Source organism: Plecotus auritus (assembly GCF_963455305.1).
Source record: "Plecotus auritus genome assembly, chromosome: 6".
NCBI classification, from domain to species: domain Eukaryota; kingdom Metazoa; phylum Chordata; class Mammalia; order Chiroptera; family Vespertilionidae; genus Plecotus; species Plecotus auritus.
Genome location: NC_137773.1, coordinates 176,867,427 through 176,889,199, shown reverse-complemented (window position 1 = coordinate 176,889,199; position 21,773 = coordinate 176,867,427). Strand labels below are relative to the sequence as shown.

General features: G+C 65.2%; 1 protein-coding gene across 3 annotated transcripts in view; it reads right to left on the bottom strand.

Annotated features, from left to right (window-relative positions):
- Positions 1-21,773, bottom strand: part of CACNA2D2 (calcium voltage-gated channel auxiliary subunit alpha2delta 2) — a 115,447-nt gene that overhangs the window by 17,622 nt on the left and 76,052 nt on the right. For all 3 annotated transcript variants that reach the window (XM_080671721.1, XM_080671720.1, XM_080671722.1), the window contains exons 4-6: positions 10,517-10,576; positions 5,667-5,711; positions 2,343-2,484 (exon numbers count right to left, since the gene is read on the bottom strand). In XM_080671721.1, coding sequence (XP_080527847.1) covers positions 2,343-2,484; positions 5,667-5,711; positions 10,517-10,576 — 247 coding nt within the window. The remainder of the gene's footprint in view (positions 1-2,342; positions 2,485-5,666; positions 5,712-10,516; positions 10,577-21,773) is intronic.

Here is a 21,773-nt window from a genome sequence, read left to right as displayed (position 1 = left end):
AAGCCACTCAGCTCCATGATTAATCAACGGGGCCAGGAGCAGGCGGGCGGGGTTCTCGGAGGGGCAGGGTCTGTGCTAGGCTCCCGCTCCCGCCCAGACAGGCACGCATGCCCCCCGCCCCACGCACACACGCACGCGCACGGGGCCCGCACTCCCACCAGGCAGACCTGCACCTAAGCTCTGTCATTCCAGCCGAGGGTGGGATCCCTTCGCCCCCCAATTAACCTGCCCAGCACCCCGACGGCTGCCATGGGCTCAGGGACTCACATGCTCACCCCTGCACTCACTGCACCGACAGGCTGACACCAGTGGGTCCCGTCCTCACAGCCCGCACGGTATTACCTCCCCTCCCTTCCCGCAACCCCGGGGGCTCCCGCCCATGTGCACGCACAGAGCCTGCTGACCCCTCCACCAGGGAAGGGACTCCGGTGGCCGGAGCAGTGCCCCCGCCCCCCACTCAGGACAGCCCGAAATGGGCCAGTGTGTGTGGCCCACGGTCTCACAGGGCAGTGTGCCCGTCTCTGCCCGTGGGACTAAAACACCCAGCGGAGTCGGGCACGCAGCCCCCCCTAGGGGAGGCCCCCTCCACGGTCCCTGTCAGAGACCCACCACAAGGGAATGCAGAGAAGGCCCCGCTCAGAGCACAGCCCCAAACACGGACGCCCCGGCAAGCAGGTGCAGAGCTGGGGGTTAAAGGCTCTGCCCGCCGCCGGCACCACAGCTCCCCGGGCCCTCCTCCCTCCGCCTGCTCCCTCCCAGAGGCGCTTCTGCGGTGCCTGGTCTGCGCCCCCCGCTCGCCCCCCGCTGGCCGCAGCTTCCCGTAACTGACCGTAATGGGAAAACAAAACACATTTCTAGCATTGGTTGTGCTTATTGCACGCCGCGTCATGGTCTTGTTCCTGATTTAGAAACTTAGTGAGTTGAACAATTTCTATTTTTCTCTTTAAGGAAAACAATAAAGGCAGGCTCTTCACACACTCCCGTCTGCCCTGGGAGAGTCCCCCCCCCCCCCCCCCCCGGGCAAGTCCGCCCCCCCCACCGCCCCCCCCCCTGGGCTGGGGCCTCCGTTTCCCCATCTGCACAGTGAGAGGCTTCGGGCAGATGGTCCTGGGAGCTCGCCTCACTGCCCGCAGAGGGTGGTCCTGGCTCGGGTCAGGGGCCAGGAGAAGACCCCTGGCCCGGAGGGGCTGTCCCTGGAGCTGTCCCCGACGACACGCGCGCACACACCGTCACCGCCAGACACACGTGTGCAAACACTCCAGCCCCCTGCCCCCACCGACAGAACCTACTCCCGGGCCCCACCCGCACCCACCCACACGCCCTCCGATCAGGCTGAGTTGGGAAACCGGGCCCATGCCCCCTCAGGCGGGCGATTACAGATTTAATTAAAAGTGACACAGTAAATAAAAAACATATAAAATGTAATTTGTGTGGGTAGCGAGGGGTGACTGGGGAGGGCGGCGTGGCTCCTGTTTTAATTAGGGTGCCTGCCTGTGATAGTGCTCCTCCACTGGCTAGGGCAGGGGGCCTGCGGGGGGGCGGGGACAGCCCCCCTCACCCCCGCCTCCGGCTGCCCGGGGGCCTGTGGCCCCTGAGGGTTCCCTGCATTCTGGAGACAACCTCTGTCCCCAGACCCTCTACCCAGTAGGCACCCTGGACTCTGAGGTGCCCTGTAGGTCACCCCAGATTTAAGTCAGAACCAAGAGACCCCAGAGCCTTGAGTCCTGCTGCTAGAGCTCCCCATCTAGTGTTCCACTCTTGGCCCCCTCCCCCTCCAGCTCCCAAGACCTTCAGTAAGTCCCTCCTGAGGTCTGACTGAAATCCTTCTAGCTGCAATGGCCTGGTTTCCTCATTGTGCAAAGCTGCCCTCCCTGGAGCCTGGGACTCAGCCACCCTCTGCCCAGCCTCCCCCTCCCTTCCCCAAGCCAAGGAGGAGGGACATGTCTGTCACAGGGTTCCTGCATATGGGGAGTTGCTCCCTGACCCCCCCGTGTCCCCGAGTCCATCTGATGAGGTAGCCCCTCCATCGTTCCTACATGGGGCCAGGGAACGAGGGAGGGTGGGGCGGCCCAGCGTGAGGGGCCATCCTGGGCATGCATGCATGGGGCACGTGTGCGCACACAGGAGACGGTGCACAGGGCCGAGGCTCCGTGCTCTGCAGCCTCGGCGAGGCTGTGCCTGACTTGCTTGCTGCCTGCGTGTGGGTGAGTCTGAGAATGAAGCACCTGTGACCTCGTGTGGAGGGCTGACGGCGGCTGGCCCTGGCCAGGCCCCTGGGACCTGGCGGGCAGTGGGTCTTGGCCCGGGCGTGTGTGGGGGAGCCCCGACCTCGCTGCACTCACAGCCTTTGTAGATGTCCGTGGGGATCTGCACCGCCGTGTACGAGTAGTTGACCTTGTTCTTGAAGTTGGCGTCCTCCACAAAGTCCAGCTTCAGGGTGCTGACCTTGGACCCCCTTTCCACATCCTCAATCTCAGGGTCGTCCTGCAGGAAGGGACCCCCCCACCCCCGGCAGTGTCAGGGCTGGCAATGGGGAGGGGGGTCAGAGAAGCTGCAGGCAGGGGAGGGCCAGGGTCCAGGGGGTGGGGACATCTCAGAATCAGACGATTGCAGAGAGAGAGATGGAGAGACACGGGGTGTGGTCCCCTCACTCGGGCGGCCTGTGACTCTCACCTGCCCCTGCTCACCCCACCCATATCGCCCCCCAAATTCCAAAACCAAAACCAAAGGGACCCTTCTCCACATCCCTGAAAACCAACCATCAAATCCTCAGCAAAGGAGGCAGACCGAGAAGTCACGAGGAGCGAGCGCTGGAGGTCTCTGCCCTCGGGACGCGCCTCCTGCAACCCCTGGGGAGGCCCGGGTGCCCTTCCCAGAGCTCTGTGACCCCCACCGGGCCCTGCCCACCCGGCATGGGGTTCCTCTGGCAGCAGGGAGAGGGCCTGGCGCCATCGGGGGGGCACCCCCCTGCAGCAGGGTGACTCTCGGTCTGCGCTGTGGGGAGCCCTGGGGGAGGGCTGGGGCAGAGGCTGGCACGGAGACCCAGCCTGCCTACAGCAGGACGGCAGGGCCCCGTTGACTTTCTAAAATGAGCTGCAGCCTCTGACAGGTGCCAATTACTACGTCTCTGGCCGGGCAGGCTGGGCATGCGCCGTGCACCCCCGCCCACCACCGCAGGCTGGCAGGAGCGGGTCTGAGCCACAGTGTTGACGTGCAGCCGAGGGGGGGTGGGCAGGCACGGGCGCAGGTGTGCGACGGGGAAGGGAGGATGGTGAGAGAGAGAGAAGGGGAGACAGGAAAAAGGCAGGCAGGTCAGAGCTGGGGGGCTTTGTGCCCTGGGAGGAAGCCGTGTAAGCGGCTGAGCCGTCCACATGCTCCCCACGGCCCCGCCAGGCCCGGACCAGCTGGGCAGGGGCGGGCTCGCTCCTCTACCTGCGGGCTGTCAGGACGGCGGGCCCCGGGCCTCACCACACCTCGGCTCCCGCCTCTGGGTGTCCCAAGGCTGTCTGGTCTGGGGAAAGGGGGGTCGTGCCCTCCTGGAGGGCCTGCAGCAAACCCCCTTTTCATCTCTTTGGGGGTTGGGTTTTGTACTGCATGACCCAGGCTATGTGCTGCCCTCCCTCCCCGCCCCCCCCCCCCGCCCACTCTGCACCCCCAGGCCCCAGGCGCCAGGGAAAGCGGGGAGCAGCCGCCTCAGAGGCGCAAGCCACTCGCGTTCTGCGAGGAGGAGGGGGCGGCTCGGGAGAAGAAAGCCCCCGAAATGTCGGCGGCAGATGAAGGGCGCTGGGAAATGTAATCGCCCAACTTCCCAACTAACGTGACATTTGGATTCCGTGCTGATAAGCTATCAGCTGGCGAACTTTTTCCTTCCTTCTCCCCCCTCCCCCACCTCCTGGCTGGTAATTTAAAAGTAAATGGTCTAGAAAGATCTCTAACGGTACCTCTGGCAAAGATGAAAAAAAAAACACACACACACAGAACACCACCAGCCGGGGAGGCGGCAAATGTGCGCGTGCGGAATTCACAGCAGGGCCACGCCGGGCCAGCTCCCGTGACTCTCACCTGCCCCTGCCGACCTCAGCCCCGCCCTGGCCCTGCCCGGGGGGTCTTCCTCCTTGGGCCACATCCAGCCCCCCAGCAAGTGTGCAAAGGGCTGGGGGCAGGGCTCAGTGGGTTAAGAGTTAGAGGCTGGGGGTCCTGGAGACACCGGGACTGGAAGCAGGGAGTGCAGGGGGTCCCGGCAGGGAGCGGGGCTCCGCCCTGGCCAAGGGGGGCGCCTGGGTGCCCCCCATGCCCCGCGGCGTGTGTGGTGGGCAACGGCAGTCTCCCGGTCTACGTTTAATGCACTGATTGCTAAAATCACAGCCCGCTGCCAAGGGGGGTACGCAGCTAGATTCAGGGTCTAATTAAAGGTTCGCTCTTCATTTGAATTTCAGATTCCAGCTTTAATTTTAGCAGCTTCTCTGGGCACCGCCATGGAGGCTCAGCCAAGGGGGAAAGCACACCTGCTTTAGCCCGCCCCCCCTCCCCAGCCCCCCCCCGCCCCCGCCTGCCTGTCCTGAAGGCTCCCCCAGGCCAGCCTGGCACCAGGGACCCCCTGCAGGGACCCCTTCCTGCCTCTCCATCCTGGGTGTCACTGGACACCTCCTGCTCCCCGAAGGACACCCCTCAGGCCAACAGGCCTGGGAGAGGAAGCCAGGACTCGGGGTCGCCTGCACTAGCCAGCACAGGGGGGACCCCAGGGACTGAGCCGCTGTGACACCTGTTTCCAAAGGCAGGCAGCCAGACCTGGCCTTGACAGTCGACCAAACACTGTCTATCCCACACGCTCTGCCCTCAACACGTGTGTTTTTTAAATCCTCACCTGAGGATTTTCCCCACTGACTTTTAGAGAGAGTGGAAGGGAGGGGAGATCAGAGAGAGAGAGAGAGAGAGAAACATTGATGTGAGAGAGACACGTTGAGTGGCTGCCTCCCCCACATGCCCCGACTGGGACCAGGGATCGAGCCTGCAACTGAGGTACGAGGTACGTGCCCCTGACCAGAATCGAACGTGGGTCCCTCCAGTCCGCAGGTTGACGCTCCATCCACTGAGCCAAACCGGCTAGGGCCCCCCTTAACACTCTTGTCTCCTTTGTAGGCCCCTCCCACCCAAAGGTGCCCGTCATCTGAAGAGCAGGCACAGGACCTGGGCTGCCTCCGCAGCTGGGGAGTCCCACTGAGCTCAGGGCCAAGCGCTGCCACCTGCTCCAGGGCCAGCGCACCGAGCTGCTGTTCCCCTCACCGCAGGGAAGGGGCGCGCTGACCCGAATGCTCCTGCCTCCTGCTTCTCGGCCCCGCCCGCCTCCTCCAGGAAGCCCTCCCCAAATGCACTCCATGCCCCTCAGTTCTGGCACCTGAGCTGACCCACGGGAGCACCCGGCCCCCCACATACTGCAGTAGAGCTGTGCCCCGAAGTGCCACAGAGACACAGCCCCGGAGGGGTCTGGCCTCCAGGGATTTGTGGAGGAAGGTGTAGGGTGGGGGTCTGAGCCTCCACACCCCTGCAGGCTCGAGCTCAGAATCCCAGGGTGCTGAGTCCCACCCTCATTTCCCAGCAGAGGCCACTGGCCCAGAGAGGGGTGTGGCTGCGGCGGCCGCCCCTCCCCCAGCATAGGGGGCACTTACCAGCTCAGCGTCAGCCTTGGCGTCATAGTACACGATGTCTTCCTCCTGGTCGGGGAGAGAGGCCTCAACAACCACAGCTCAAGGCCTCCTGAGGTGCAGCCGGGAACCCCCCGCCCCAAGGCCTGGAACCGCCCCAGATTCCTGCACCCAGAACTGCCATCCAGGGAGGCGGGGGGGGGGGGGGGGGGACTCTGGCTGGCAATGCCCCTCCCCCAGGAGACGGGGGATGGTCCTCAGATCTGACGCCAGGACCAGGTCCCTGCCCCGCTGCCCCCCTGGGGGACGGAGCCAGGGCCCGCCTGGGTGCGCAGACTGGGGCGAGGCACCACCAGCAGGAGCGAGGGAGACGGAAGCCCAGCTGAGTCTGGGCGGAAGGAAAAGAATGACTCCACACCGCATCTCCCAATTTCTCCTATTAAAAAGCCTGCTCATTACGGGCATGTACTTATTAATTATCTGTGATTTGTTGTGAAACGCAGGGAGGTTTACACAACAGGCGAGGGAGGGAACACAGCCCAGCCCAGCGCCCGCCCCGCTGCCAGCGCGCCCCGCCCGCCCACCGCCCGGCGCCCGGCTTCTTGGCCATCTGCACGTCGTGATCACCGGCCACCCGGGAGGCCCGTGACACAAACAGGCTAATTTCATGTCTAATGATCTTTAATCAGGACCGAGCGTGGCGGGGAGAGGCCGCCGGGAGGTGAATCTGGTGCCATCAAGTGCCACCCTCCCCCTGCCCTGATGGGCAGCAGGGCCAGCACCTGGGAGAGGCCCGTGTCCCCGCCCCCTCCCCCGCACTCCTCAGCCCCCTCCCCTGCGCCCCTCAGCCCCCTCCCTCATCCTCAGCCCCCTCCCCCGTGCCCCTCAGCCCCCTCCCCTGCGCCCCTCAGCCCCCTCCCTCATCCTCAGCCCCCTCCCCCGTGCCCCTCAGCCCCCTCCCCCGTGCTCCTCAGCCCTGTTTTGTACAGTGGAACCTGCAGCCACCCCGTCGTAGGGAGCCCGTTTCTGTGTGATCTGAAAGTGGGGGTGCTGACCCCGTGTACCCCAAGGGTGTGGGTGTAACACAGCAAACACAGCACCAGAGCTTGCTCCGCGGTGGCCGCCCCCCACCCGGGCCTGGCTGGGCCCAGGTGCTGTGTGACCTCAGGGCTGCACTGCTCCCTCTCTGAGCTCAGGCTCCTCCTGCTCCCGGGAGGGGCGTGGCCTTGGTGACTGCCAGGTGCCCTCTGAGGCCATGGTTGGAGGGCTTGTTGTGGGGAAGAGTGGTGAGGTGTTTCCCACCGATGGTCTGGGGGTGCAGAGGACTGGCTGGACCCGCAGGCACAGTGCAGGCGTCTGGGACACTGACCACCCGCCCGGCATCTTGGGCAAGGCCACGGCCTCGGATGCAGGGAAGACCGGGCCACCTGCTGGCTGCAGTCTGAGGCGTCTGCTCTGCCCAGCGCTTTGCACACGCTGAATCACGGGTCCTCCCGACAGCCCTGGGACCCGGCCATACACACGAGGACACCGGGGCAGAGAGGGTTCGAACCCCAGTTCAACCCACCTTCCCGAATATCTCCACTGGCCCCCCCTCCCCCGCCCCCTCCCCCCTCTGCCCACCCACCAGCTCCAGGAGCTGGGGCCCTGGCTCCAGGGCGCTGCCTGCCCCGCACCGGCTCGACCCTGAGTGCGTAATGAAAGCTGACATTATATCAAACACAATAAGGAGTTTCGGTTGATGAAGATCATTCCTGAACACACAAACCCATTAAACCGAGGGGAAAAAATACCAATTCCACACACTCGCCGGCGAGAAGAAAATGTGATTTGTTATCTAAAGGGGGGCTGTACACACGGCTCTGGCGCTCTTTCCCTCTGAACACAGGCCTCGCGGCGGGAGGACTTCGGATTAGTGGGGGCTTCACCCACCAGCGTTAGGGGAACCTTCCGCGGGGACGGGAAAGGGCGGCTGGGCCGTCGCTCTCAGGCCTCCAGGATCCCAGGCTCCCTCGCAGGCCGGGTGGGTCCTGCCGGCCCCTCTGGCCCTGGAGCCCCCAGGCATTGACGTGCCACCCTCCAGCTGCTCCAATGGCTCCCTTTCTCTTTGTCTTGATTCCTGGTTGCAGCAGAGGCTCACATGTTGGTGGATCAGGGACCCGGGAGAACGTGTCCCAGGAGGACCCCAGCCCCGGCGGACTCGGACGCCTGCGCGCGCGGCCCTTGTGCTCAGGGCCTGGTGCACATGGGCGGGACTCCTCCCCAGCTCTCCCGCCATGGAGGCCAGCCCATGCCCTTCCCTGGTGGAGGGTGGTGGCGGGCAAGGCCACACGTGTGCAAGTACACGGGAAACACAGCGGTGCCTGCGTGACGTGGCGCTGGGGGTGTGGCAGGGTGGGGCCGTCGGGTCCCCGGAAAGGCCCGTGTCTGCTGTGGCCTGGACAACGCCGTGTCCACCGTGAGTGCCCACCTCTGGGCGGGACAGGAGGCAGCACCCCCCAGCGATGGCGCACAGGGTGCTGGCCTTGAACTTGACCTGCACATGTGAGCTCCGGGGTCCTGGGCAGTGAATGCAGACCCCAGGGGCCCCAGGAATACTCCCAGGTGTCACCCCAACTCACTGCCAAACCCTGTAGCCTCAGGGAGGCCTAACCTCGGGGTCAGGGTTCCCACTTATAATCAGGATGGTGCCCCCTCCTCTGAGGCTGCTCAGGGGACAGGGAGCTGGGCTTCCCCAGGGGCAAGGGCCAACCCTACCCACAGGGGCCCCCCTTATGTTTGCAACCTCACAGCCCTGGGAGGGGCCTGGATGTGCTAGAAACCCTCTGGTTGGGGTGAAAGGGGCGTCTTTAAAGTCTGGGGCCCACACTGCTCCCCCTACCCCCTCTGTTACCTGGCATTCAATGGGCCACTTTTCTCAAACTGGGCAGGGGTGAGGGAATCCCCCCTCTGAACTCACCCCCCCACGTGGATTCTGTACATAGTGACACGTGAGGGTGGGCTGTGGGGCCACATGCCCTGGTGCCGACAGCTGACACACACTCCTTAGCTGGAGCTTAGCCCGAGAGGGCCCGAGGGGGGGGTTGGCGGGTGGGGAACAGGGTGAGGATGTGTGCATGGGGGGCCTGGGGAATAGCAATGCCGTGCCCTGGAGGGCAGATGCCATGGCCTGGCCAGACCTGACTGCCGCCCGTCTGCCAGGCCTCTGGGCAGGGCCCGGCCAGCGACCGGCCTCCCTGCCTGGCTCACCGCCAGCTCGGCGCGGCCACGGGGACTGTTTTCTGGGAGAGCCGTCTGTCGCCGCTCGGCAAGGCAGGCAGCCAGCCTGATGGCGGGGCGGACCTCAGGCCAGGAGGCCACCTGTCCGTCCAGCCGGCACCCCGAGCTGGGCCTGGCTGCAGAACCGCCTCTCTCATCGGACAATCCGAGGTCGGCTCCCTCCCCCGTCGGACTCCCTGGGGTAGGACTGCGTCCTCCACGGGACTCCCAGGGCAGGGCTGGGCTCCCACAGGTCCTGGTGTTGGCACTGAGGCCCTGGGGGTGGCCTCCCCCGCCTCCCCCACCCACGCCCTGGCCCAGCGCCTTCCTGCGGGCGGTGGAGACGGCGGATAATGATGGCGCAGGGAGGTGCTGGCGCCAGGCGCGGTGTCCGCCAGGCGGGCCGCCGTCATCGGCCCTGAGCGTTCTGCACCAGAGCACCTGCTGCCTGGCAGTGTGAGGGCCGCGAGGAGCTGCCTGCTAACAAGGCCCTGGTTTCTCACGTGTCCAAGGCTGTGACTACAGGCTCCCTGCCCGTCACGTCCAGGGGCGTGAGGTCATGACCCGGGACTAGGCAGGGGGCTTCCTGGCCAGACATCTTGCCCTCCCTTTCCTGTCTCAGCTCTGACCCTGGAGACTCCAGGACCTCACGTCCCCAGGCTGGGGGTGGTAGAGTGTATGTGTGTGTGGGTAAGGGAACCCACTGTCCGTTTCCCAGAAGTCTATGTGCAGACCTACTGTGTGCCGCTGATCATGCAGTGGGTTCCAGTGTGGCCCCCGTGGGCCAAGCGTCTGTGCCCAGAACTGCCGGGTGCCATCCTCCCGATTTCAGAGGCTAGGAGACCGAGTCCCAGCGGCTCCTGGTCACGCTGTCCACGGGGCACCCAGCCAGGCCCACAGGCAGGCTTTCCTAAAGGGCCCGAGTTTGACACCTGAAGGTCATTGGGAAGGACATGGTGCCAGGAGGGGGTGGTGTGCCTTCCGCAGCCTCAAGCGTCCGCCTCTCCCTCGGCCTGGCCAGTCCCCACCTGCAGCTGCGGCCAGTTCCCCTGGCAGCGCCGGCAGGGCTGGCGGCGTGGCGGCTAATGGGCCGCCATCAGCCTGATGGGCGCCTTGCAGCCCGGAAGCCGGGAAGACCAGGACCTGACCCAGTCCACCCGAGACTGGGACAGACAGACAGGAAAGCTGACGGACTGGGGAGGGGCACTGCGAGCACCGGGCAACCAGCCTGGGCCCCGCCGGGCCTGCGGCCACACCCACCGCTGGAGCGGCATCTCAGGCCACGCTGGGGGCGTGGACCAGCCAGAGCCCACGCTTGCCTCATCTCAGGACAGGAGCGGCCAGGGCCCGGGGGCTGCTGTGCCCACAGCGGCACCCACCCTGCCACTGACTTGGCACCTAATGGCTTGACAGATGGACGCCCCTTTCAGCACCACGTCCGAGCTGAGGGGTCGCCGCTGCACCAGCCAGTCCCTCGTCACACGGGGACACCGAAGCGCAGAGAAGCCCGTGGCCTTGTGGGGTTGCACGGGGACTGTGACCCCGAGTGCAGGGAGCGGCTCCTCCCGCGGCGCCTGGGGGTGGGCAGGTGCTGGGCCGGCGGGCGCAGTTCTCACCTTGATGTTGTCCTGCCAGCGGTGGGCTTTCTGGAAGGTCTCTGCGGCATCGGCCAATCTCTGCGGACAGAGCACAGGGAGGTCAGAGGCCGAGGAGGCCCTCCCCAGCCCAGGGTGAAACGCCCGAGTGGCAGATGCCTCACTCACGCACCTCTGCCCATCGCCCACCTCTGCCCATCGCCCACCTCTGCCCATCGCCCACCTCTGCCCATCGCCCACCTCTGCCCAGCCCGGCCCACCTCTGCCCATCGCCCACCTCTGCCCGGCCGGGCTCGCCACGCCTTCTGGCCAGAGGCGCCTGGCCCGTCCTGTGGGGCTGGTTCCTGCAGCCGCCCCCGAGGCCTCTGTGCCTGAACACAGCCGGATGTCTGCCCACCCACCCCTGGTTACCCAGCATGCCTGGCACCACACCCTGCTGATGTGTGGGGACATGTCAGCGCCAGCCCTGCCCTCACCCGGTCCGGAGGGGGAGACAGACACGCCACCGGGCAGGACGGCCAGGGCAGGAATAGCTGAGGTGCTCAGCGCCGTGGGAACTTGGGGCGTCAGGGAAGCCTTCCCGGGGGAGGTGCTCAGACCCTGAGGTTCTGCTTCTGCACGATGGATCCCGCCCCCAGGAAGTCTCAGGGCTCCCGAAGACAGCTCTCCAGGGCCGCCATGGAGCTAAGTGAAGTCCTGCTGACGACGGTCACCATGAGCCCGTCACCACTGCATGCCAAGCCCTCCCCGAGGCCAGCGACATACATGTACCGGTCACTGATCGCAACGTGATGGCATGTCCTCCTCAGAAGACGATGCCGGGTATGAAGATGGTGAGCAGCCGGCCCCAGGTCACCGAGGGGGTCTGGGTTGCGCTGGGGCCCCAAGCCTGGCCCTCACCGCTGCCTTTGCCCTGCCCAGGACCAAGGTCAGAAGGCACACTCCATAGGGCCCCCATGCCCGTGAGGGACGGAGCAGCTCTGTGGGGAGAGGGGCTCTGGCCCCCACCAGGACCCCGTTCCATCCCATGGGTGGAGCGGCGACGCCCTGCCTCCTGGCCTCCAGCCGACTCAGAGGGCCACGGCCTTGGTGCTCAGGGCGCGCGGGCCCTGGAGGGGAGATGCTCTAACACCCGGCAGCTGCTGCGCACGAGGGGGAAACGGGTCAGGACGTGGCGGCCAGCTGCTCCTCCCTCCCAGCGTGGACAGTGTGTGGGGGCATGGTGGGGCTCCTTAGGGGTGGAGCCTGCACTCACTGCATGCTGGGAGGGCTGGGAGCCTGGGGGTCCTGGGGGCAGAGTAGAAAAATCCCTCCTGAAGTCAAACCCTTCACTTCACAATGCTGAGCCCTTCCTGGCCCCTACCCACCTCTCCTGCTACCTCACCCGTCTTGTTTGTAGGTTCCGTCCTCTGCTCGCCCATTACTGCAGTGCCTGCCTGGCTGGGCTCTGCCTAGGTGCCCCCTCCCCCCCTTATACAGCCTCTCTATTCCCAGGCACCTCCCATGTCTTGCCTCCAATTCTGGCCCCTCCTGAGTTCCTGGACACCCTCCTGGGGTGATGCCCAGGCCCACGGGAGCTCACACCATCGCACTTGGAATGAGCTCACCTTGGAGCTCTGCCCCCTACCTTTGATGTCACTCAAACCACCTGTGGACAGGATGTCCCCCCCAGGCTCTGTGCTCCCTCAGGCCCCTGCGTCCTCTCTTGCCCTTTGACATTTATCTCCTCATGGCACTTGGAGCCTTTAAAAATGTGGATCTGAGCATGTGGCCGCCCCCAGTCTCCCAATCCTCAGCAGCCCCCCATGGCTCTGCATATAAAAGGCGAAGCTTTCGCCCTGGCTGGTGTGGCTCGGTGGTTAGAGTGTCGTTCTATGCACCGAAAGTCCTCAGACTCGATCCCCGGTCAGGGCATGTATGGGAGGCAACCGATGGATGTCCCTCTCACATGGACGTTTCTCTTTCTCTCTCTCCTCTGCCTTCCTCTCTCTCTAGAATCAATGAGAGGAAAAAAAGACAAAGCTTCCTTGAGGCCCTAGGAGCCCACTTATGCCCACCTCCTGCCCCCCCCCTCTCTATCCTGGGCCTCCCTTCCTCCTAAAGCGCACCCCCAGGACAGGCGAGGCCCCTCGTGGACAAGCCTGTGGTGCCCTTCTGCAGAGGACATGACCGTGTGGTACGGTGACACGCATGGTTAACAACACTGGTCACATGACTGTTAACGGAGCACCTATGACACAGCTCGGCACCTGGCCTGGAGGAGGGGTGAAGCGTGAGGAGGGAGGGAGCCTGGAGCAATTGCTGCCGCCCCTTCCTGACCCTCCCAGGGCTCAGCTCTGTGCCCGGGATTCACAGGCCCAGGACACCAGGCTGCAGCCCCTCGGGCTCCCTAACCCAGGGAGGGGAGCTCAGGGAGGGGAGCTCAGAGAGGGGAGCTCAGGGAGGGGAGCTCAGGGAGGGAGCCCAGGGAGGGGAGCTCAGGGAGGGGAGCTCAGAGAGGGGAGCTCAGAGGGGGGAGCTCAGGGAGGGGAGCTCAGAGAGGGGAGCTCAGGGAGGGGAGCTCAGGGAGGGGAGCCCAGGGAGGGGAGCCCAGGGAGGGGAGCTCAGGGAGGGGAGCCCAGGGAGGGGAGCCCAGGGAGGGGAGCCCAGGGGGAGGGGAGCTCAGGGAGGGGAGCCCAGGGAGGGGAGCTCAGGGAGGGGAGCTCAGGGAGGGGAGCTCAGGGAGGGGAGCCCAGGGAGGGGAGCTCAGGGAGGGGAGCCCAGGGAGGGGAGCCCAGGGGGAGGGGAGCCCAGGGAGGGGAGCTCAGGGAGGGGAGCCCAGGGGGAGGGGAGCCCAGGGAGGGGAGCTCAGGGAGGGGAGCCCAGGGAGGGGAGCCCAGGGAGGGGAGCCCAGGGGGAGGGGAGCCCAGGGAGGGGAGCTCAGGGAGGGGAGCCCAGGGAGGGGAGCTCAGGGAGGGGAGCTCAGAGAGGGGAGCTCAGGGAGGGGAGCTCAGGGAGGGGAGCCCAGGGAGGGGAGCCCAGGGAGGGTAGCTCAGGGAGGGGAGCCCAGGGAGGGGAGCCCAGGGAGGGGAGCCCAGGGGGAGGGGAGCTCAGGGAGGGGAGCCCAGGGAGGGGAGCCCAGGGAGGGGAGCTCAGGGAGGGAGCCCAGGGAGGGGAGCCCAGGGAGGGGAGCTCAGGGAGGGGAGCCCAGGGAGGGGAGCTCAGGGAGGGAGCCCAGGGAGGGGAGCTCAGGGAGGGGAGCTCAGGGAGGGGAGCCCAGGGAGGGGAGCCCAGGGGGAGGGGAGCCCAGGGAGGGGAGCTCAGGGGGAGGGGAGCCCAGGGAGGGGAGCCCAGGGGGAGGGGAGCTCAGGGAGGGGAGCCCAGGGAGGGGAGCCCAGGGAGGGGAGCCCAGGGAGGGGAGCCCAGGGGGAGGGGAGCTCAGGGAGGGGAGCTCAGGGAGGGGAGCTCAGGGAGGGGAGCCCAGGGAGGGGAGCTCAGGGAGGGGAGCCCAGGGAGGGGAGCCCAGGGGGAGGGGAGCCCAGGGAGGGGAGCTCAGGGAGGGGAGCCCAGGGGGAGGGGAGCCCAGGGAGGGGAGCTCAGGGAGGGGAGCCCAGGGAGGGGAGCCCAGGGAGGGGAGCCCAGGGGGAGGGGAGCCCAGGGAGGGGAGCTCAGGGAGGGGAGCCCAGGGAGGGGAGCTCAGGGAGGGGAGCCCAGGGAGGGGAGCCCAGGGAGGGGAGCTCAGGGAGGGGAGCCCAGGGAGGGGAGCCCAGGGGGAGGGGAGCTCAGGGAGGGGAGCCCAGGGAGGGGAGCCCAGGGAGGGGAGCTCAGGGAGGGAGCCCAGGGAGGGGAGCCCAGGGAGGGGAGCTCAGGGAGGGGAGCCCAGGGAGGGGAGCTCAGGGAGGGAGCCCAGGGAGGGGAGCTCAGGGAGGGGAGCTCAGGGAGGGGAGCCCAGGGAGGGGAGCCCAGGGAGGGGAGCCCAGGGAGGGGAGCTCAGAGAGGGGAGCTCAGGGAGGGGAGCTCAGGGAGGGGAGCTCAGGGAGGGGAGCTCAGGGGGGAGCCCAGGGAGGGGAGCTCAGGGAGGGGAGCCCAGGGAGGGGAGCCCAGGGAGGGGAGCTCAGGGAGGGGAGCCCAGGGAGGGGAGCCCAGGGAGGGGAGCTCAGGGAGGGGAGCCCAGGGAGGGGAGCTCAGGGAGGGGAGCTCAGGGAGGGGAGCCCAGGGAGGGGACTTCAGGGGAGGGAGCTCAGGGAGGGGAGCCCAGGGAGGGGAGCTCAGGGAGGGGAGCTCAGGGAGGGGAGCTCAGAGAGGGGAGCTCAGGGAGGGGAGCTCAGGGAGGGGAGCCCAGGGAGGGGTGCCCAGGGAGGGGACCCCAGGGAGGGGAGCTCAGGGGGGAGCCCAGGGAGGGGAGCCCAGGGAGGGGAGCCCAGGGAGGGGAGCCCAGGGAGGGGAGCTCAGGGAAGGGAGCCCAGGGAGGGGAGCTCAGGGGGGAGCTCAGGGAGGGGAGCTCAGGGGGGAGCTCAGGGAGGGGAGCTCAGGGGGGAGCTCAGGGAGGGGAGCTCAGGGGGGAGCCCAGGGAGGGGAGCTCAGGGAGGGGAGCTCAGGGAGGGGACCCCAGGGAGGGGAGCTCAGGGAGGGGAGCTCAGGGAGGGGAGCTCAGGGAGGGGAGCTCAGGGGGAGGAGCCCAGGTGGAGGGCCCCAGCACTCACTTCCCTGAATTCTCGGGGCCCCTCAGGCTCAGAGGCTGGGGTCAGCCGCTGACTCGCTGACTCGCTGACTCGTGAATAACAGATGCAATAGCCACAGCGAAAGGATTACGTTTAATCCTCGAGAACGATCAGGCCATTATTATTTTCTCGGTGTTACAGATCAATCAGCCCATCCCCGGGCGCTGCACGCGGGCAAACTGCTAAGCACACAGGCCTGGTGGTGCGGGGGAAGGGCTGGGCATCTGAATGGCCTGGGGTGGGCAGTGTGGCTGCCTGTGTCCGGTCAGGAGTGAGGATGAGACCGGGGGGCCGGGGGAGGGCTGGGACCATCCACGGGCAGGCCTGAGGAACCCCGGGTGGGGGTCAGAGCCTGGACCCTGGGGCCTTGGAGCATGGGCCTGGGTTCAAATCCTGCCTGGCTTGAGCGAGTGGCTTCCTGCCAGCAGTGTCTGTGTGTAAACTGGACCCAGAGCAGGCAGGTTCTTGGCAGCCCCCTTGTTCCCATCCCCTGGAGCTGCCCACGGCGAGTGCGCAGGTAATCCCGATGACGGGTGGAAGACGGTGCCTCTTCCTCGCCCTCCCCACCCCACTCCTAGCAAGACCCCTAAGAGGTGGGTTCCTCTGTGCCCCTCCTTTCCCAGGTGAGGTGCCATGGGCCCTGGCCCTGGTGAGGAAGTGGAGGCAGCAAACGTGGGTGGACCAGCGAGCGTGTAGGACAGCGAACGCCCCAGGGCAGCGCCAGGCCTGGCAGGAGGGGCCTGGACGCAGGACCCCTCGCCTGCCCCCAGATGGTTCCTCTGCTGTCCCCCAGATGCTGCTCTGAGCCCACTCCCAACCGTGGTGTCACTGGGCCCAGACCCTGGGTGGGCGTAGGCACCAGGCTGCCCACTTCCCTCCCTGCCCGCGGGCCCTGTGTTAGCTCTGTATTGTGCACTGATAGATACCAAACACAGATTTCCAATTTCCAGAGCTGTTATGGTCTAATGAGTAAATCATATACATATTTAAAACTGTCTAAAAACATATCTGCATAATTAAAATATCTGCATAATAATGAAGCACGATGCAGCTTAGCAAGGAGGGAGCTGGAGCCCCAGGGCCGACAATCGGGGCAGCCGGGCAGGCGGGTGGGGGTCCTGGCCCTGCCGGCTCTCCTTCCTGCTGCTGCCTTGGCCTGAGTGGGCACCTGTCCCTCTGTCCCGCCTGCTCCAAGCAGGTCCATCCACCGTCAGGGGCCAGGGGACCCCACTCGGCCCTGTCCTTGCACAGCCTGTAGCCCGTGGCGTTGCACGGCGCAGGGCCTGCTACCTGAGGGTGGCTACCTTGACCACTACCATCCGTGTGGCGTTCGATGTGCTCAGAGCTTTGTGGGACAGCCTCACTCCCCACGGCCTGCGGGCAGCTCCTGTCCCCCTCTCCCATTGTGCTGGGCTCCGAGGGGTGGGGAGAAGGACACAGGCATGGCCGAGTGCTGCCCAGGACCCAGGACTTGCGCGTGGCAGGAGATGGAGATGCCAGTGGCTTTGCCTTCTGAGGTCCCTTCTTTATATATATATATATATATATATATATATATATATATATAATTTCAGAGAGGAAGGGAGAGGGAGAGACATCCATGATGAGAGAGAATCATGGATCAGCTGCCCCCCGCACGCCCCCCACTGGGGATCCAGCCCGCACCCAGGCCTGTGCCCTAACCAGGAATGGAACCGTGACCTCCTGGTTCCTAGGTCGATGCTCAGCCCCTGAGCCACGCCGGCCGGGCAGTGAGCCGTTCTTTACACCCGCCTCGCTCCCACGGCAATCCAGTCCCACTGTCCGGAGCTCGGGCCTGCTGGAGGCCGCTGTGGTAAGAGCTGCGTGGTGGACACTCGCTGCTAGGAGGCCCCTCCGCTAGGAGATGCATTTCCACAGGAAGCAGAGCCGAGCCCCCATCTGCGAGGACCGCGGAGCCCCTCCAGCCGCCATGCCCCTTCCCGTGATGTTATTTTTATACTTTTTCCTAAAACACTGCCTGAGCGGGTCCTTCTCGACTCTATTAACATTAGGAACCTAATCAGTAATCAGGCAGCTCATAATTTTCTGATTAGCTCTGATTAGGCCCAACCTCGGGGGGAGAGGGAGTGGGACACTGGGATGTGCTCGATGGGGGACTGGCCCGGCTGGGGGTGGAGGGCAGGAGGAAAGAGCCCCCGGCCTCACTGTCTTCTGTCCGGCGGGGTGGGGGGGGCGGGGAGCGGGGTCTTTCTTTGGTTGCACTGGATGACAGGGGTCAGGGAACACTGGCAGCAGGGACCCCAGGGCAGGTTGGGCCCAGACGTTCAGCACCATGGACAGAGCAGGAGGGTTGGTCTGGGCATCCACCTGCGTTCTGTACCGTCTAGGCCAGTGGTCGGCAAACTGCGGCTCGCGAGCCACATGCGGCTCTTTGGTCCCTTGAGTGTGGCTCTTCCACAAAACACCACGGGCGGGCGCGCACGTACAGTGCGATTGAAACGTCGTGGCCCATGCGCAGACGTCGGTTTTCGGCTCTCAGAAGAAATGTCAGTCGTTGTCCTGTTGATATTTGGCTCTGTGGACTAAGGAGTTTGCCGACCACTGGTCTAGGCCCCTCTGGGTCCCACGCCAGGCAGGGGTCCCGGGGTAGCCTTGGGTGATGGGGACAGTGACAGGGCAGGCCTGCTCAGAGGATGCCACGCGTGAGTGTGACACGGAGAACTGGCTCTGGCCACTCTTTTTTTTTTTTTTTTTTAATATATTTTTTTGATTTTTTTCTAGAGAGGAAGAAAGAGGGATAGAGAGTTAGAAACATCGATGAGAGAGAGACATTGATCAGCTGCCTCCTGCACGCCCCCTACTGGGGATGTGTCCGCAACCCAGGTACACGCCCTTGACCAGAATCGAACCTGGGACCCTTCAGTCCGCAGGCCGACGCTCTATCCACTGAGCCAAACCAGTTAGGGCCGGCCACTCTTACTGAGTGCACAGCAGGCAGCGCCTGGCTTGATGACCGCGGAAACCATGAGGCTGGGGCCCCGCTGCCCAGTGGGGGAGCCAAGATCTGGAGGGACCACCCAGGCGATGGTGCCAGTTAGGGGCAGAGCCTGGACCTGTACAAAGGCATCCCAGGCCCGGGCCAGGCCTCCCGCTGCCTGAGACCCGTTGGCCACTTTGGCACCACATTCTCAGATGGAAGCATTGTGCCGCCTACGCGGACCTCCTGGGCCTGCCAAGCACGGACCCTGAGCCCGGGCCGGTCTGTAGCCCTGGCTGACTCATGTCCCCCACCCCTCAGCCCGTCCATGGGCCTTCCCCACAGGCTCGGACTCCTTGGGGCCACACCGTGGAGCCCAGATCAGGTCAGGGGCAGAGTGGCCTGCCCTGGCCCTGGTCTGGATCACAGGTCACCACCTCTTGTTGAAAGCGACCATCAGGTGACCTCTGATGAAGTGCACAAGCTCGCTGGAGGAGACGGGCACAGCTAATGCCATGCAAATTGGCACGGAGGCAATCAGCCTGACTCTAAGAACTGCCCCACCGGCCGCAGACTGGCTCATTGTCTTTCCTGTCAATTTGCATCTCATTACCCAGAAGGCTGTGCTCACTGGAGGTTAAAACAAACAAAAAAAAAAAAGAATAAAGCAAACCCCACTGAGTCCTGCCTCCAGTGAGGGCATAGCCCACGTGTGGGACAGGGCTGCCTGGTGGACTGCCCCATGAGGTTTCCTGCACAGGGAGCCCTGCCACCCCTATCACCCCAATGCCACTGTCACCACAGCCCCCACCAGCACCAGAATGTTACTCCCATCACCACCATCACCACTACCTCCATCGCCATCACTGACCCCCCAACCACCATCAACATTCCCATCACTGCCACCAATATTCCCATCCCCACTCCAACATCGCTCCATCTCCACCACCATCCCTGCTGCCAACATCGCTCCATCTCCACCACCATCCCTGCTGCCAACATCGCTCCATCTCCACCACCATCGCTGCTGCCAACATCGCTCCGTCTCCACCACCATCCCTGCTGCCAACATCACTCCATCTCCACCACCATCCCTGCTGCCAACATCGCTCCATCTCCACCACCATCCCTGCTGCCAACATCGCTCCATCTCCACCACCATCCCTGCTGCCAACATCGCTCCATCTCCACCACCATCCCTGCTGCCAACATCCCCCTCATCACCACCAGCATCATTCCCAGCATCACTGCCAAAGTTATTCTCATCACCACTGCCACTGTTATCCCCAGTGGTACCCTCAGCACCACCACCATCGATCCTTCATCCTCATCATCACAGTCACCAACACCATTGCTGTCGCCTTGACCATGACCATCCACCATCAGCTCATTATCAACATCACCTCCACCCACCCACCACCTTCACCACTATCCCCATCACTCCCGCCCCCCATGACACCTGTGCCAGCACCTTGCGTCTCCTCATGGTCATTGCCGTCACTGGTGGCCCCATCACCCCTGTCTCTCCGAGGAAAGTCTGATGAACAGGTGGAGACCACTCACTCTTTAACGTTCTCTGCCCACCCTCTCCAGCATCGTCAGAAGGCAGGGAGCCCACACACGGAGACCTCATATTCGACCCCCCAATCTGGCCAGGACACTGTGCTTGCAACTGGGTGTCTCGGGAAGGAAGCCCTCAAGGTCAGCAGAGGGTAGGGGTGCTCACCCACTCTGGCAGAGCCCCTGGGCGGGTGGGGCTTAGCTTACTACCCCGATCAGCGGCCACAGCGCCCCATGGGGCATAGCCAGGAGCTGCGTGTGTGACATGAGTGACTGATGCTTGCCCCGCTCTGAACCTTGATCACTGCATCTCTAAATGAGGCTCCTGGTAGTCCTGACCACGCGAGGCTGCGTGGGGAAAAGGCAGACAATGGGAGGGACAATGCGTGGCAGCGTGGCCGAGCCTCTCCCACGGGACATCACGATTTACACCTGGCTCCACACACTTCCCTCTGAGCCCCAGGAGGCCCTGATCGCCACTCCCATTCCACTGCCCAGGACGCCAAGGCTGAGAGACGGGCTGAACCAGGAGGAAGCGGGGCTCCCCCACAGTCACCCTGCGGGGCGTGGATGCCGGGGACTCCACCCATCGCTGCCCCCGGGCTTCGGTGGCAGCGGCATGGGCACCAACCCGGACACGAAGGGGGGGCCTGGGCTGGGCGACAGGCAGACAAAGGCCTGAGGGCGGGGGGCGAGGTGGGAACGCCCAGGGTAAAAGTCGCTCTGAATCCGGGCTGCGTCCCGCGGCCGCAATCAGCCCGGATACTTGGTTATTAGGAGGCGTCAAGGCGGCTGCGGGACAGCGGGGGCCTCGGTGACAATGTTTAAGGCGTTTGTCGGAGCTGTGGGACACGGGCTGCCAGGCGCTAATGGCTCCTGCTTGTTGCCGCCCAGTGAGAGGAGGGCGGGCGGGCGGGGGCGGCCTGGCTCCTGCCCGGGCCCCGTGCTCCCCCCCACCCCCCCACGCTGCACGGCTGCTCCACGACAGGCAGGGCCCACCTGGGCCTCCCAGATGCCTCGCAACGGCCACGGAGCCTTGGCGCCAGCGGGGGAGTGTGGGGCTGCAGCCGCGTAGCACGTGCCCAACTATGTGGGGGCATCTCTGCCACCCCGCCTCCATCTCTGACCCTCTCCCCGGGGACGAGGGACTGGGAGTCTGTTCTCTACAGTGCCATCTCCGGGGAGGGGGCCCCTGAGTACCCCGGGGGAGGGACCCCTGAGTCCTAGCTGCTAAGGCCCCTGGGCCGGCTTTGGGTGGGAGAGAAGCTTCTGGTGATGGACGCGCAGAGGACTCCGACCTGTCCTGACTGGCGCTCGTGGCTCTCCTGGCCTCGGTTTTCCTCCCGGTGAAACGGGAAACAGCACCCTCCAGGGAGACGGCTGCGTCCGTGAGAAAACAGAACCCTGGCGTGCTGGCCACGTGGGCTTACCGGGGGGTCACCGAGAGTCAGGGGCCACCCAGGGGCCTGGGTGGGGCTGGGGCTGGCTGAAGAGCACACCGCAAGGAAGGCCAGGCCTTTCCCGGGAGACACCCTCGGCCAGGTGCTCGCGTGGGGCTTTGGGCAACGTGCTCATGGAACGGGCACTTGTGGAAGCTGGCACCAGCCCAGGCCACGCAGACCTGTTGTCACAGGCCACCCCGCTGAGCCTTCCTCATCCCAGCCCTGTCCATTCGTCCCTAAAGCGGCCCCATCCCCATCGCCAGTCCTCTTCTCCATCCCCTTCCCCATCCCTATCCCCTTCCCCTTCCCTTTCCCCAGCCCCATCCCCTTCCTCATCCCCATCCCCTACCCCTTCCCCTTCCCCAGCCCCATCCCCTTCCCCAGCCCCATCCCCTTCCCCTTCCCCATCCCCTTCCCCTTCTCATCCCCATCCCCTTCCCCTTCCCTATCCCATCCCCTTCCCCAGCCCCTTACCCTTCCCCTTCCCTATCCCATCCCCTTCCCCAGCCCCTTACCCCTCCCCTTCCCCAGCCCCATCCCCTCCCCCTTCCCCAGCCCCATCCCCTCCCCCTTCCCAAGCCCCATCCCCATCCCCTTCCCCTTCCCCAGCCCCATCC